Source organism: Physeter macrocephalus, unplaced genomic scaffold (assembly GCF_002837175.3).
Source record: "Physeter macrocephalus isolate SW-GA unplaced genomic scaffold, ASM283717v5 random_1445, whole genome shotgun sequence".
Classification (NCBI taxonomy): Eukaryota; Metazoa; Chordata; class Mammalia; order Artiodactyla; family Physeteridae; genus Physeter; species Physeter macrocephalus.
Genome location: NW_021146787.1, coordinates 9,277 through 25,000, shown reverse-complemented (window position 1 = coordinate 25,000; position 15,724 = coordinate 9,277). Strand labels below are relative to the sequence as shown.

Here is a 15,724-nt window from a genome sequence, read left to right as displayed (position 1 = left end):
CTATTCTTAGAAAATGCAAACCATAGTATGTAGGGGCCAAGTTTCATAATGTCTGCAGCTCAGTGTCAGATGGGATAGATGGGGCAGTGGACAGAAGGAGAGCAAGCAAATATAGCGAAGATGTTAACATTTGCTGAACTCAGATAGCAGGGCTCAGTGGTTATTATACGATTGTCCCCATTTTTCTGTATGCTTAAAAATTTGCATAATAAAAATTTGAAGGTGGTCAGAAGGTACAAACTTCCAGTTATAAAATAAAGAAGTCCTGAGGATGTGACGTATAGCGTGGTGACTGGTTAACAATATTGTGTATTTGAAAACTGCTATGAGTAGATCTTAAAAGTTCTCATCACAAGAAGAAAAAGTTTGTAACTATGTGTGACCAGACTTATTGTGGTGAGCATTTCACAGTATATACATACATCAAGTCATTATGTTGTACACGTGGAACTAATACATGCTATGTGACAAGTATCTCAATTTAAAAATTTTTTTGACGTGGAGGAGTGAAGTTGAACGGCCCTAAGCTATCTTTGGTTCTGCTTGCTAACTTCGCTCTGTTGTGTTTCTTTTTGGTGAAAATCTGAGGATCCTAAAACAATTATTCTGTTTGACTTTATAATTATGTAGGCGTCATCAGCAGCTTCACTCTTCATGTAGGTTCACATAGCCCCTGTGCATTGTGTGTTACTGTTCTGTGCGTCTCTGGCAGTTGCTCTATTATCCCTTCCAGCATCCTCAAAGGTGTAGACACCTTATGGACCCTACCTCGCATGTAATTCAGAGGGATTGCTTAGTAAGGCGTGTTGCCTCAGGTTAATTTATCTTTTGAGAGTGACCCATAATGGTATGCTTAGGGTATGTTATTAAACTACTTTTTGGTCGGAGGATGCAGGCCTTTTCTCTATCTAGTTTATGTTATACTTTACCGTAGCTTAAGATTTTTAATATGGTTCTGGATAGATTTACTTTTTATCTAGTTTATGTTATACTTTACCGTAGCTTAAGATTTTTAATATGGTTCTGGAGAGATTTACTTTTTAACCTTTTAGTTTCCTTTAGAAGGTAGGATACTGCCTTTTCAGTACCCATATAAAAGATGAAATTGTTCTCAAGGCTTAAAGTTAAAATGAAAAAATTCCAACTGCTGTAATTCTTTTAAAGTTTTGATAAATTGAGTAGATTTATCTGATGTTAACCAAAGCTCGAAAAGAAGGCAAGGGTGCAGTATGGTACGGTGACCTCAAACATCCCAGACAAGCTAGAAGATCAGATGACCCAACTCGCTGTTGTCTCGGTTACTTTAGCACCTTCGTCAGATCAGCAAATACCTTATTCGACGTGAAATAATCCTTAAAGGCAGAAAGATTCTTGTACCCAAATTAGGTAGATACAGTGATGATATGCATATCCTTGGAAAGCAGCAGTCCTGACCAGTTGTCTAGACACTTCTCAGCCCTCGGGTGTAGCTCTTGCGGCACTGCTCGCCTTGTAGAGTGTGCTGAAGACAATTGGATCCTAAGCCTAGTGAGTTTCTCCCCATCAGGTGGGGAGAAACCAAGTAATTCTAATCCCTTATGTTAAGAGGTGTGATTGATTCTAATCCACATATATACTAGAATGCTTACTACTCTTGGTCTGTGTAGTAGGAAGAGAGAATTTGTGTAGTAAAGAGACAGCCACATCAATAGTCACGTGATCAGAGACCAATCTTTGTGAACTGCTCAAATTTTTTATTGATAAATTTTCAAATGTAGCTTTGTATTAGCAAAAATCCAGTATTTTAAAATAAACTGTCCTCAGTGGAGTTCAGTCAGATTTGTTGATTACAAAGTGCACAGTGGTAAAAATTATCAAGTCAGTGAGAATACTGCACTTTGACTATCACTGAACTATGGGATGTGTTTGCAGTTCTGGCTTATTTTCTGTGGAGGCCTTCACAAATTGTATTTCAGCAATTTGATGGAAGAGAATGCATTTTGGCAGAGTCAGATCACACAGGTAATCAAGGAGAATGCTAAGATTTATCTAGAAAGCCAGATTCCAGGCACGCTGTATTTTTTTTTGTAAGAGTTTGGCATGCATCTTTCCACACATTTTTCTGTGCCTTTTTTTTTTTTTTTTTTTTTTTTTTTTTTTTTTTTTTGGCTGCGTTGGGTCTTCATTGCTGCGCTCAGGCTTTCTCTAGTTGTGGTGAGCGGGGGCTACTCTTGGTTGCGGTGTGTGGGCTTCTCATTGCGGTGGCTTCTCGTTGCGGAGCACAGGCTCTAGGCATGCGGGCTTCAGTAGTTGCAGCATGCAGGCTCAGTAGTTGTGGCTCGCGTGCTCTAGAGCGCAGGCTCAGTAGTTGTGGCACGTGGGCTTAGTTGCTCTGTGGCATGTGGGATCTTCCCTGACCAGGGCTTGAACCCGTGGCCCCCTGCATTGGCAGGTGGATTCTAAACCACTGCGCCACAAGGGAAGCCCTGTGCATTTTTTTAGGATGAAATAAATAACAACTTGCCTGCATAGTCGTGGGAAAGGAGGGGAATTGGTAGTGCAGAGAGGAGGGTGCTTGCTGAAGTCAATGGCCTTGATTAGACAGGAGAGGTGGGCCTGGGGCTGGCTTGGGCTCACTTAGGGGTGCCTCCTTTGTGCCAGCAGGAAAGAGGGAACCAGAGTAGATGAGCCCAGATTCAAGGGTTCAAGGGCATGGTCATTGGTGGATGGAGTATGGAGAGTTCGCTTATGAATGCTGCTTCTGTTTTCCCAGCGAAATGTAGAACCCAGTCATCAGCCGAGGGTGAGAGCGGGGAAGAGGTTTAGCGATCCCAGTGGAAGGAAGAGTCATGACCCCTTTATCCTGGGGGCTGACTGGACCAGAGAAATGTGGTTGGGCTGCTGGGGCAGCAGGGGTCCCCTTTGGGGTCAGGGTCCTGGAGGTGTGTCCGTGGGCTGTGTCCGCTGTGTGGTGCAGGCAGCGAGCAGGCAGACAGGTGGCAGGGAAGGGAGTAGAAGGACGGTGACTGCCCTGGCCCGGGAGGCGAGAGAAGGAAGATGGGGGCTGGAGGGGGGCGGCTGCTTGGTGGTGACAAGGTCTGGGTGCTGCCCTGCAAGGCTTTTGAAAACAGGAGCATTTAAAGGACAGGCCCAAGGGAGGGTTTCCTGCCCTAAATGGCAGCGGCTCCTCCTTGTGAAGGGCTGGTCCCTGGGGCTGAGAGGTGCGGTTGGGGGAGAGAGGAGGTCCCCGGCGGGTGTGCAAGGCCAGGGTGGCGCGAGTGGTGGCGGAGGTGGAGCCGCTGCCCCGGAGGAGGCGGGTGAGGCCGGGGGTGACTCGGGGCTCTAGGTGGCCTAGAGGAAGCAGGCTCGGAGGGCACGGGTGTCATCTCACCGCCTAAGAGAGCTGAGAGTTTTCAGGAAGTGGGAGGGGAAAGGGTGTGACAGGCAGGGGGTGGGGTGCGGAGCCAGGCGAAAGAGCCCCTGCCGTGCTGTAGTCCCAGAGCACCCACGGGCGGGCGGGCGGGCGAGGGGAGTGAGCCAGCAGGGGATACTCCACCCTGGAGGTCCAGAGGCACTGCAGGAGGCGGAGTAGGCGGGAGCCCGGGATGATGGCTCCTGGGGCTTCCTGTGACTGATGAAAACAGGGCTCAGAAGTGTGATTTGAGGTTAGTTCCTGTGGTCTGCAGTCACCAGGTGGGGGGAGGGGGGGGAGGAATCCCAGGCTTCTACGGCCCCGGGGCCGCCTCTGCGGCCTCCACACCTGGACCTCCACGTGCAGGGCAGGCCGTGGGCCTTCTCCAGCCCCGCCAGCAGCAGTATCAGTGTTCCTCGTGGCTCCGCTTTTAACACTAACATTGTCATTGGTTTTCTCTTTGGTTTCAGACTGCTGTTGATGTTTTTAGAAGGATAATTTTGGAGGCAGAAAAAATTGATGGGGCCGCTTCACAAGGAAAGTCTTCCTGCTCAGTGATGTGATCCTACTGCAAAACCTGAGGGCACTGGGAAGCTGGCCGGCCTGAGGAAGCAACCTGCCCATTATCCTTTCAGATAAACTCGGCTTCATTTCTCTTCTGTTAACCTGAAAGATTTCATTTGGGTCAGAGCTTCTCCCCCAGCCCCTCCTTTCAGATTATGTTAAACTCTGACTCGGTCCAAATGAGTTCACTTCCATTTTCAAATTTTGAGCAATCGTATTTTCAATTTATATATTGTATTTCTTAATAATATTATGACCAAGAATTTTATTGCATTAATTTTTCAGTGTAGTTTGTTGTTTAAAATAATGTAATCATCCAAATGATACATATTGTTACACTACTATTAACTAGGCTTCAGTGTGTCAGTGTTTATTTCATTGTGTTAAGTGTACACTTGTAAATAAAACAGCTGCAAACCCTAGCCGTCGTGCTACTCAGAGTGGCTTTTAAAGAAGAAAACCTGTCCTGAGGGCTTCTTTCCCTGCCTCCCAGGAGGCTCCAGGTCGCATTCCAGGAGCCAGTGGAGGATGTGGCTGCAGACAGGCGAGTGGCCCGCCAGGCGGCTGTGGGCAGCTGGGGTCGAGTGCCCGAACTGGGGGCGTTCCTGTTGACTGAAGCCGAGTGACCCTGGGGGGGTCGGTGAGGGGGGTTGCTCCCCAGTACTGACTGTTCTCCCCACCTTGGTTGGAATGTTTCAGGCAGGTAGGGCTGCAGGCTTACTTAGAGCCTTCTGGTCACCCCCTTGCTTGTCTCTTAGCTACTTGAAGAGAAGAGGTACTGTCCCTCCTTTTACTTAGCTTGGTGTCCACGGCAGACAGGATCTGACTCAGAAAATAGATGGGCCTGTCACTATCCCAAAACCTCCAGGAGTTTAAAGGATGGGGAAGGTTGCCTGGTAAGTGTTCTGTGTCAGGACTTCATGAACCTCCCTCAGACCCAGACTGCCTACCTCCCGTTCTGCCAAGAGCAGCTTTGAAGGGAGAATCGAGGATTTCAGTTGCCTGGTGGCCATCACCTCGACTCTGAGAGTTCAAGTTGAGCGAAATTCTTCAAATGATGTTCCTTCCCAGTTAAAATTTCACAGGGCCATTTCTGACATTTAGGGAAATGTTATTGAGTCTATTGATAAAATATAATATTGCTTTGTAACTGATTTTTTAATGAAAAATTATGTTTTTAGAATATGCCATTATGGACTTCCCTGGTGGCACAGTGGTTTGAGAATCCACCTGCCAACGCAGGGGACACCGGTTCGAGCCCTGGTCCAGGAAGATCCCACATGCCGCGGAGCAACTAAGCCCGTGCGCCACAATACTGAGCCTGCGCTCTAGAGCCCGCGAGCCACAACTGCCGAGCCTGCATGCCACAACTACCGAAGCCCGTGTGCCTAGAGCCCGTGCTCCGCAACAAGAGAAGCCACCGTAATGAGAAGCCAGCGCACCGCAACCGAGAGTAGCCCCTGGTTGCCGCAACTAGAGAAAGCCTGCGTGCAGCAATGAAGGCCCAACATGGCCAACAATTAATTAATTAATTTTTTAAAAAAGAATATGCCATTATTTTGAATCTTTATAGTGTTTGTGTCTTACCATTCCAGGATGAAATTTGAGCCTTAGAAGACCTCCACCAAATACTTTTTAAATAAAAATGAGTTTTAGCAATGTAGTATCATTACTTATTAACAGGGTTTATTCTTAGGCCTAATACGTGTCAGTACTCACTGGATGGAACCACATTAAATCTGGATTCAGTTCATCCAGGCGACATTTTACATCTGATAAGTGATTTCCGTGTAAATGGAATCTTGGGGCAGCCTGTTCTTGCTGGCAGCAATCTTTGACTCTCACGGACTGTCCTCTAGGCCTAGCTGCCCTGTTGGGCGGTGACGTGGATCTTTTTACACGGTGCGGCTCAGCTGTTCATTCAGATGTTTTCTGAGCACCTGCTGTGTGCTACACACCGTTCTAAGTGCCGTGAACACAACAGAACTCTGCACCCTGTAGAACTTACGTCTGACCTTTGCCCCTTGACTAGCCCAGGGCGGGCAGTCCTGCTCCCCAGTGCACTGACCCACCCACAAGACGGTTGATCGGATTACCTGACGGGCTGAGCTTGTGATGTGTTCCGAGTGTGATGTTGCCCGACAGGTGCTCTCCAGTGGTGGGGAGCACGTAACCTGGAGGTGGTGGAAGGCGGCCAGCAGTACCTCTCTGGTTTGCTTCACGTCCAGCCTGTGAAGCAGGTGCTGCCCTGTTTACAGTGAGGAAACTGCCTTAGAGGTGTCAGCGACGCTAATGATGGGTTAGCTGAGCCTTCTGAGGAAATTCTTATAACTGCCAGGTTTGACTTAAATGTCGTTCTTTAATAGTGTATTTCATCACTCCTAAGACCTTTCCTTACATTGTAGCATTTTTCTTTTTTTTTTCTGATTTGAAATTTTCTTTTAAGTTCGGATGGAAAATTAAGAACACTTCCAGGACTTCCCTGGTGGCGCAGTGGTTAAGAATCCGCCAGCCGATGCAGGGGACACGTGTTCAATCCCTGGTCCGGGAAGATCCCACGTGCCGCGGAGCAACTAAGCCCGTGCGCCACAACTACTGAGTACACGTGCCACAGCTACTGAAGCCCGCGGGCCTAGAGCCCATGCTCCACAACAAGAGAAGCCACCGCGATGAGAAGCCCGCGCACCACGATGAAGAGCAGCCCCCGCTCGCCGCAACTAGGGAAAGCCCGCGCGCAGCAACGAAGACCCAACGCAGCCAAAAATAAATAAATAAATAAATAAATATCCTTCTAAAAAAAAAGAAACTACAAAAAGGAGCACTTCCAGTTCGAAGTTCTAAGCACAAGATTCAGGTATGTCACGTGGTGGACTTGCTTCTTCAACTGGAGGTGGACTTGGCAGCCGATAGAAAGAATCCACGCTGACAAACGGCAAACTGCAAAATGATTGTCCCCGTGAAGAAGCCAGTGACTTTGCATTTGATTTTTCTAGCTTGGCTCATTCCCCAAAGTTTAGGCTCCGGAGTCCTAAGTCCAGCATTTAACTAGTTCTTTGTTGGGGGAAGGGGCCGGGACCGTCCCTCCACATGTAAACTGATCTTTGTCATAAACCACTTTTATAATGAGAGAGCAGCCAGGGCGCGTTGCCACATCTTCCCCATGCTCCATATCTTCCTTGGTGATGCAGAAGTAATCCCCACACGGGCAGGGGTAGAAGTACGTCTCCGAGTCCTCGTCATATTGGAAGTCCTTGATCTCCACCTCATGAAACGCTGCCATCGTCACTGGGGCCAGGAGAGGTCTTGTCACCTCCGCCATTTTGGCATTTTTCTTAGTGGGACATACAATGCAGTCTTAGATTCATTGAAGTACAGTAGGTGCGACTACAAAACTCGGTGTATATCCAAGGCTATTCTGCAGCTCATAATACAAAGTGTAAAATCACAGGACAAATTCAAATTAATGTGCTGGAATTTTGCGAAAACTAAATTGTTCACTCCCCACCCTCTCTAGACTGCTGTGTCTTCCCGCCGTGTCATTGATGGTACTCTTGCCTGAATTGCTCATCACCTCCTTGTCACCAAGTCCAGTAGGTATTTTCTGGCCTCTTTGCTGAGCCTCCAGCAGCATTGCACGCGGTTGGTGACTTCTCTTTGAAGGTCTCTGTTTCCGCCTTCTGGCCTTCCTCCCAGCTCACCGTTGCTGCCTTAGTCTCCTTGGCTGTCTCCTCCTCTGTTAACCTGTCAATGGGCCATTTTTCCTTCTCCCCTTCCTTGATTTCATCCGTCACATAGCTCTCACTGCCGTGTTTCCTGAAGACCAAAATTCATTTCTCCCACCCTGACCTCTGTGGGCTCCAGGCCTGGCTTCTCTTAGATGTCTCATAGGCATCTGAAATTTGTCACGCCCAAATTCTTGATTTTCCCTAAAAACGTGGTCTCCCCTGGACCCTGCTTCAGGAAATGGCACCATTATCCACTAGATACTAAAGCTACGAGTTTGGGAGCCATCCTCTACCTCTTCCCTTGTGTCCCCTCCCAGCCAATCCATCAACAAATCCTAAGGGCCCTGCCTTCAAATATATTTTGACCACTTTTCTCCATCTTCACTGCATACTAGTCTCTAACACTGTGCACACCCTCCAAATCATTTACTTCAGCCCAAGTCAATTTTTTTTTTTTTTTTTTTTTTTTTGCCACACCGCATCACTTGTGGGATCTTAGTTCCCCGACCAGGGGTCAAACCTGGGTCCACGGCAGTGAAAGCCCGCGTCTTCACCCGTGGACCACCAGGGAGTTCCCCAAGTCAACTTATGTTTAAAACATAAATTGTTTTGTGTCAGCCCCTTGCTTAAAACCCTTTAGTAATAATTGTGCCTGCTCAGGGTCTCTAGGGCATCTCATTCTCCAGCCTTTCTTGTTAAAAAAAGAAGAGGTTTTTTGTTCGTTTGTCGTTGCCTCGATGTCAAATAAACTGCCACGGATTGTTTTTGACAGACACCCCCAGGGAAAAGGCTGGTCAAAGACAAGCCTTGCAGATGGCGTTTTCTAGGGAACTACCAGACACTGCAGATGACGACAGTTTTCTGATCAGGGGGCTGAGAAAGCACCAGCCCCATCCTGACCCTGCATGCAGCTGCTAAGGAGGGGTCTGGCAATAGGGCAAGTGACAGTGCCCCAAATCTCGCTGTGCTGAGAATCAGCCGGTTTCCTTAAACACCCCTGGATTGGTGCAAGCCTTTAATCTCCAGACCTATGAGAAAGTGATTTATTTGGACAGTTCTTTGCCAGTGTTCTCACTGAGTTCTTGAAGGGTCTTCCTGCGCTCTCGCCGATGGTGACCCTCCAGGGTCTCTGCAGTAGCTGTTCCCAAAGCTGTTTGTTGAATGGATGAGTAGCTGAGCCCTCCCATGGGCTGCTTCCTAGACGGGTTCCGTGGAACTTGGCCTGTGTCTGCTGCAGCGTAGAGGACATCCTCACCGTTCACACAGTGCACCGGGATAACCTTTAATCTTGGGTCCACCCCTTATCGGCTCCTAACAAGGAAGGAGTGCAGCTACCAGGCGCCCCTACCATTGTTGGTGCAGCCAGCCTCGGACTCGGCTGGCAGCAGTCTTCGTTAACAGTAAGTCAGAGGATGCAGAATGTGCCGCTGCCTTTTATTTTTATTTATTTTTTGATTTATTTATTTATTTTTGGCTGCGTTGGGTCTTCTTTGCTGCGCGCGGGCGCTCTCTGCGGCGAGCGGGGGCTGCTCTTGGTCACGGTGCGCAGGCTTCTCACTGCGGTGGCTTCTCGTTGTGGAGCGCGGGCTCTAGGCTCGCGGACTTCAGTAGATGTGGCACGTGTACTCGGTGGTTGTGGCAGTAGTTGTGGCACGTGTACTCAGTGGTTGTGGCTCGCGGGCTCTAGAGCGCAGGCTCAGTAGTTGTGGCGCATGGGCTTAGCTGCTCCGCCGCACGTGGGATCTTCCTGGGCCAGGGCTTGAACACGTGTCCCCTTCATTGGCAGGCGGATTCTTAACCACTGCGCCACCAGGGAAGCCCCGTGACCGCTGCCTTTTAGACGATCGGCTAAATGGAAACAAGGTTTAACAATTCTTGGAGAAGTCTAGACTCCAGAGAAAAATATCTCCAGCTCCTGCGGGCTGCAGCCACATGTGAGAGGCTTGCTCGCAGAAGGCTTCTGGCTGCCCTGGTGACTCCAGTTGACCGAGACTGTTGTGCCATGAAGGCTATGCCAGCAGGAAACCAGGGCGCCTTCAGAAGCGTTCTCAGAAAATTCCAGAATCACCCCACTCCTTCACCTCCCCAAGAGCGGACAGTTTCACATTAAGCCAAAAAACTTTACGCTGAGTAACATTTTTGTGTTACCCATCCTTAGTACCTTTCCGTACCTTTGATAGCTTCCTAGAATGACCTGGGGAAGCCAGCTCTGGAGTTAGGACTGCAAAGATGCTGAGAGCTAACTTAGCATCTGTTTTCAGAGGAGGGGCCTGCTCCCAGAGAGACCCCCCCATCTCTTAGTTCATTGTTCGCACCACTGCATGTGTGAACACAACCCCAATACCCACAGGGAACCCCAAATAAATGCAGCCTCGGACTAAGACTCAAAAGGTAGCCGTTGTGGTCCCATCTCTGCAGCTAGTGCGTATCTTTGGGTAACTTCTTCATAGTCTCTGGTCTTGATTCCTGCACCTAGGAAACCTCCCTTTGTCAGGGATTGTTGTAATGGACCCAAGTATGAAAGCCTTCGCTGTTCCCAAAGCCCAAGTACAAGTGCAGACCACTGTCCTGCGCATGCTGAGCTGACCCAGACGCCCGGCCTGAGTTTTCCACCTGACAGCAGGGCCTCCACTGCTTTCTGAAGCTCCCGAGGTGCCCAACTGTGCGTCCCCCGCCATAGTCGGTGGCTCCGAATTCCGGAAGTGCTGCCGTATCATCACGGGGCTGCACATCCAAAAAGGCCAGATGGAGAATCACAAATTACCTCCACAAGCAAGTTTACCACGCCAAAAAAAAAAAAAAAAAGTTTCCTTCCAGTCTGGCCCGAGGTATCAAGAACACATGATAATAAAAGACATGTGGGTCTGCCACAGTTCACGGTCACATGCACTGAAGGTCCCTCTGGACCCACGGGGCTCAGTCCCACACACGCCCCGTCGAACGCTGTGGCCGTGCAGTGGATGAGCCCTGGTCGGGGGACAGACAGCTTCTTCCTTCAGATTCCGAGTGGGGACCTCGGTCCTTCCTCTGAGGACGTCATCACGCTCCAAGGCCCCTCCAGCTCCCGCGTTCTATTACAACCTGGGAAATGGCCTTGGCTCATTTTTTTTTTCTTCTTTTTTTTTTTTTTTTGGCAGCTTGCAGGATCTTAGTTCCCCAACCAGGGATCGAACCCACGCCCTTGGCAGCGAAAGCACGGAGTCCTAACCACTGGACCGCCAGGGAATTCCCAGCTCATCTTTTTCAGTTATGAATTTTCTCAAGAAATAGCATAGGATTCTGGAAATATTATGGCCTCAGCAATCAAGACCTTTCACCCAGTTCTTACTGCTGCCCAAGAAAGGCCCGGGCAGAGCTTTGATTTATTTCTTCCAAAAACAAAGCAGCCCCTTCCCGGCTGCCGCTCCCACAGGGAGAGCCGCCCTCCGCAAGAGTCTCTGGCTTCCTAGTGTTTTATCATTTTAGTCCCTCCTCCCATCATTACCAGATCAACGAAGAATCCAAGTAAATCCATACGGTAATCTCTGGCTTTTCTATGGGCATTGCTGTGAGATTGACATGTCCTGAACTTTACCCTAAAAGGCTTAAGCAGAGTGCCAGCCTGGTGTTGACAGCTGGTGCAGCTGGAAAGGTTACATTCCTCGGCCCTGACGTGTGGATCTGTATTATCCCAGAGCAGAAATCGTTCAGAGGCACAGCCTTTTCCGTGCCTGTAACTGGAGCATTGCGTGACGTAAAATGATGGAAACGGCTCCAAATCAGCCACCGACTCCCCTGGGATGCCTGCGGGGGCGGCTCATCTGCTGGCCACTGGTTCTCAAACTCTGACATGCTCCAGAGCCACCTGGAAGGCTCGGGAAGGCACAAGGGCTGGGGTGGGGGGCTCATGCCCAGAGTTTCTGATTCCGCAAAGACATCTGGATTTCTGGCAAGTTCCAGGGCTGCTACTACTAGTGGTTCAGGGACCACATTTTGAGAACCGCTTAGGCAATGATACCTAAGAATGAGGGGGGACCACAGGTAGGAGTTCTATGACTACAGGACTTCAGAGCATTCTGAGTGACAAACCACCCCGGTTTGCCTGGGACTTGAGGGGCATTGAATGCTGTCCTCTAAAAATCTATGTTGTAGCTGATCCCCAGCAGCTGTGAATGTGACCTCCTCTGGAAATAGGGTCTTTGCAGACGTAGCTAGTTAGGATGAGGTCATACTAGAGTAGCGTGGGTCCTGAGCCAATGACTAGTGTCCTTATAAAAAGCGGAAATCTGGACTCGGAGAGACAGATACACAGAAGGAAGAACGCCGTATGAGGACAGAGGCAGAGACTGGAGTGATGCAGCTACATGCCAAGGGATGCCAAGGGTTGCCAGCCACCACCAGAAGCTGGGAGAACATGGAACTGATTCCCCTCTGAGCCTCCAGAGAGGAACCAAGCCTGCCAACATCTGGATTTCAGACTTCTGGCCTCCATATCTGGGAGAGAATACATTTCTGTTGTTCTAAGCCACCCCATTTGTGGTACTTGTTGTGGCCGCCCTCGGGGGTCCCACAAGGTCAGACTTTCACTTTGGAACCCAGGACAGTCCCTGGCAAACCAGAACGAGCTGGTCACTGTAAGCGTGATCAAGCTAAGTTCACACGGCTGGAACTCTCAGGTTTACAGAGGAGGAAGCTGATGCTCCGAGAAGTTGTGACCTGCTGTCCTTGGTCCACTCGGGCCATGCTCACAGAACACCACAGACTGGGTGGCCCATAACAAAGGAGGTTTCTCTCTCACCGTTGGAGGCTGGGAAGTCCAAGGTCAAGGCGCCGGCAGATTGGGTGTCGGAGAGGCCTGCCTCCTGGCTCACAGGCATGGTCCTCATGTGGTGGGGGGGATGAGGGAGCTCTCCGGGGTCTCCCTTAGGCACAGGCCCACTCGTGAGCCTCCACCCCTATAACTGTGCACCTCCCGAAGACCCCAGCACCTAACACCACCACACTGGGGCTTAGGATTTCAACCTATGAATTCGGGGGACGCAAACATTCAGTCTGTGACGCCTGCCAAGGGTCACCTCGCATTCGTGTGAGAACCAAGACTAGAACACGAGCCTTCCAAGAGTGGACCACAGCCCCCAGATGCTTCACGTACACGTGAATGCGTACACACGTGTGCACTGTTGGGACGCACCCCGCAGGCCTACAAGACCGAAGAAAGAGCCCAGAGTCAGCAACAGAGACATCAGTGGTCTGATGGATGGGGGAGCTTACACGTCTGAAGCAAGGTCCCCGAGCGACACCCCACCGTGTGAGGCCGACAGTGACAGGAAGCGGCGGCAGCCTTCACTTCCGGTGGGGAAGGGGAGATGACCGGTTATGGGGGCAATTGGCGTCAGGTTGGCTCATTAGTTACCAGGGAAACCAGCAGACGGGCACACCCCTCACCGCCCCTTTGATAAGAACAATCACCAGCTGGGGCCTGGGGCACGTACAGAGGAAGCTCAGTCTTGCGCAGAGGGTGTAGGTGAAGCAGGCCCTAGTCCGGAAGGGGATGGACAGAGAGCAAGAGGACTGCCGTCGCGAGAGGCCTGACCATACGGCACATACGTGAGCGTGTGAGCCGCACTGCAGCCTCAGGCTGGGGTGAGGGGCTTCGTGCAGAGGCAGACTGAGTGGGTCGAGGGGCAGACCTCGATTTTACATTTCTGACGAGTGCAACGTGATGCCGATGCTGCTGGAAGCTGCCTGGGTTATACAACCCCCTCGGGAAGATGCAGCCCCTGGAATAAAGAAGTGACCTCGGGCTGACTGCTGGGGAGGGTGGAGGACCCGCGTTCTCGCCCTTGCTCTGGCACTGGGGGGACAATCCACATTTCTGGATTCACCTTTTTCCATCTGCAAAATGAAGAAGCAGTTGAACCCAATCGGTTGTTTCCACTTACGCCTGTTTCTCGAGCTGGATTCTGGTGTTCCACTACAAAATGAAAATTGCTTTAGACAAAAATTTTATTTCAATCTCGAGGTTGTTTTTCCCAACGATTTTTCTTAAACAGGTGACACCTGCAGCCAGTTGTCCATGTGACTTAACCCCAAATAACACAACTATTTTAGGGGCTGCTGGTGCGTCCGGGGATGAGGATGAGGGTGAGGGTGAGGGTGGGGCGAGGTGGGTCTCTCTTAAGTTGAGAGCCGCTGGGCCGGAGCCTGAGCCCCGCCCCGGCCCCGCCCCGGCCCCGCCCCGGCCCCGGCCGCGTTTGCTCTGTCGCCCCCTGGAGTCCGAGGAAGGCACGGACTCTGCGCCCTTTTACTCCGCATTCCTGACCCGCTACAGCCTGTACTGGGGTGTAGGTTCCCGAGGCCCTGCCCTAGTGACCCGCAAGCTTGTCCATGGTTTCTTCTCTCACCTTCCGAGATTCCTTTTCGGGTTTTCGGGGTGAAGGGCGATCGGAAAGCAGGGGACTCCGCAGGAGAGGGAGGGGAGCCCGACGCCGGGGCGGGGGGGCGGTGCTCCGCGTGTTAACATCTCAAAGCTCCGCAAGGAAGGGGGTGTGAGAGATGTCACGCGGTGGCCCCGGGCCCCAAGTCCACGCGCACGCGCCACGGCCCCCGCTCACCACAACTAGAGAAAGCCCGCGTGCAGCAACGAAGACCCAACGCAGCCAAAAAATAAATGAATTACTTTTCAAAAAAGAAAAAAGAAGAGAAAAAGGAGGAGAGTGGAGATCGCAGCCCGGTCCTAACTGCTCACTCTTACCTGCTGTTGAAACCCCATAGCAGGGCTGGGGAGGAGGAGTTTCTTTGTCCCTCTCCCAGCTTAGGCGACTGGGACTCAGGGCCAAAAGCCAAGACCACAATGGGTGTGACTCGGTGGGGTACTCCTTCCTGCCGTCGTCACAGCAGGCCCGGGGCTTGTGGATCTCGGGACACCTGAGCCCTGCTCCGGGGGGACAGTGGCGGGTGACACAGGAAGAGACAACACAAGCTGCCCTCCGCCCGGGACGGAGCAGACACCAGCCCTCTCCCGTCCCAAGTGGCCAGGACATCCCCTGTGGTGACATCCATCTGAGCTAATGAACAAGAGGGGACCAACGCTTCTTCCCTTGGACAGCACGCAGTAGCCACATAACTAATTCCTCGCAGGCCGGGACCCCTCTGTGACAACCAGGCTGCGTGACTCCTGTTGGATCTTCCCACATCACCCTCACTCTTGTGGGGGCCACCCTGGCGGGTACTAAGGCACAGAGAGGGACAGTAAGGAAGGAGAAGTGGGGAGGGAAAGCCGGGTCTGCAGGGCCCTGAGGGGTGAGGGTGACACAGAGGGAGGAGAGGTTGCAGGTGGCAGCCAGGTTCAGGACTCGGGTCGCTGGGCAGGGCATGGAGTGGGTTTCAGAGGAAGAAGATGGATCAGGTTTTAAACATCTTGACCTTGAAGGACCGTGGCATCTGGGTGGGCGGAGATGCCCGGGAGGCAGTTGGGTCCTCAGCCATGGAGCTCGGCAGAGTAGTCTGGGCTGGAGATCATGACTTGGGGGTCATGGGCGCTGCTACCCCCTGGGGAGAGGCTGTAGAAGGAGGAGGTGTGTGAGGGTGGGCCTGAAGTGGGAGGCAGGCGCAGGTGAGTTTCCAGGCGATCACTGGTGTCCCTGCTACGTGGAGAGGCACGGTGCCACCCCTTCGGTCCAGCCCCTGGGGTGAGGTGGGTCCCCCTTTGAGAGGACAGTTTCCTTGGTGGGGAAGAGGGCGGTTACTGAAGCCAGAGGGAGTGGACTATTTTTGTGGCAGGTGACGAATGAAAATATAGGACAGGGTTGCAGTGTTGGGATGAAAGGGGACTCTTCGAATACAGTTGTTTTTTTTAGGTATAATTTACACACAGTAATAATTTACATACCTCTGGACCATGCACTCTCCGACCTACTGCCCATCACTGAAGATTTGTTCTACCTTGTCCACATTTCAAGTAGAATCATCCCATGTGCAGTCTTTTCTGTCTGCCTCCTTCAGCTCAGTGTAATGGTTTTGAGACTTTTCTTTGCTGTTTTCTTTGCTTTTCTATGTGTATCAG

At 51.0% G+C, this 15,724-nt stretch overlaps 1 protein-coding gene and 1 long non-coding RNA gene across 3 annotated transcripts; one reads left to right on the top strand and one right to left on the bottom strand.

The window, feature by feature from the left end:
• Nucleotides 1-6: 6 nt before the first annotated feature.
• Nucleotides 7-5,606, top strand: LOC114485506 (uncharacterized). Of its 2 annotated transcripts, XR_008616868.1 has the most exons (3): nucleotides 17-2,001; nucleotides 3,862-4,851; nucleotides 5,137-5,606. It is a non-coding gene; the product is annotated as an uncharacterized lncRNA (long non-coding RNA). The 2 variants fall into 2 exon arrangements; XR_003678917.2 differs by lacking the exon at nucleotides 5,137-5,606 and having other exon boundaries at nucleotides 7-2,001; nucleotides 3,862-4,374.
• A 1,279-nt stretch (nucleotides 5,607-6,885) lies between these two features.
• Nucleotides 6,886-8,101, bottom strand: LOC102990627 (diphthamide biosynthesis protein 3-like). Its single transcript, XM_024130771.3, has one exon. It carries the CDS (start codon nucleotides 7,272-7,274, stop codon nucleotides 6,984-6,986), a length of 291 nt encoding a protein of 96 aa, XP_023986539.1. The 5' UTR covers nucleotides 7,275-8,101; the 3' UTR covers nucleotides 6,886-6,983.
• Between the last annotated feature and the right edge of the window lie 7,623 nt (nucleotides 8,102-15,724).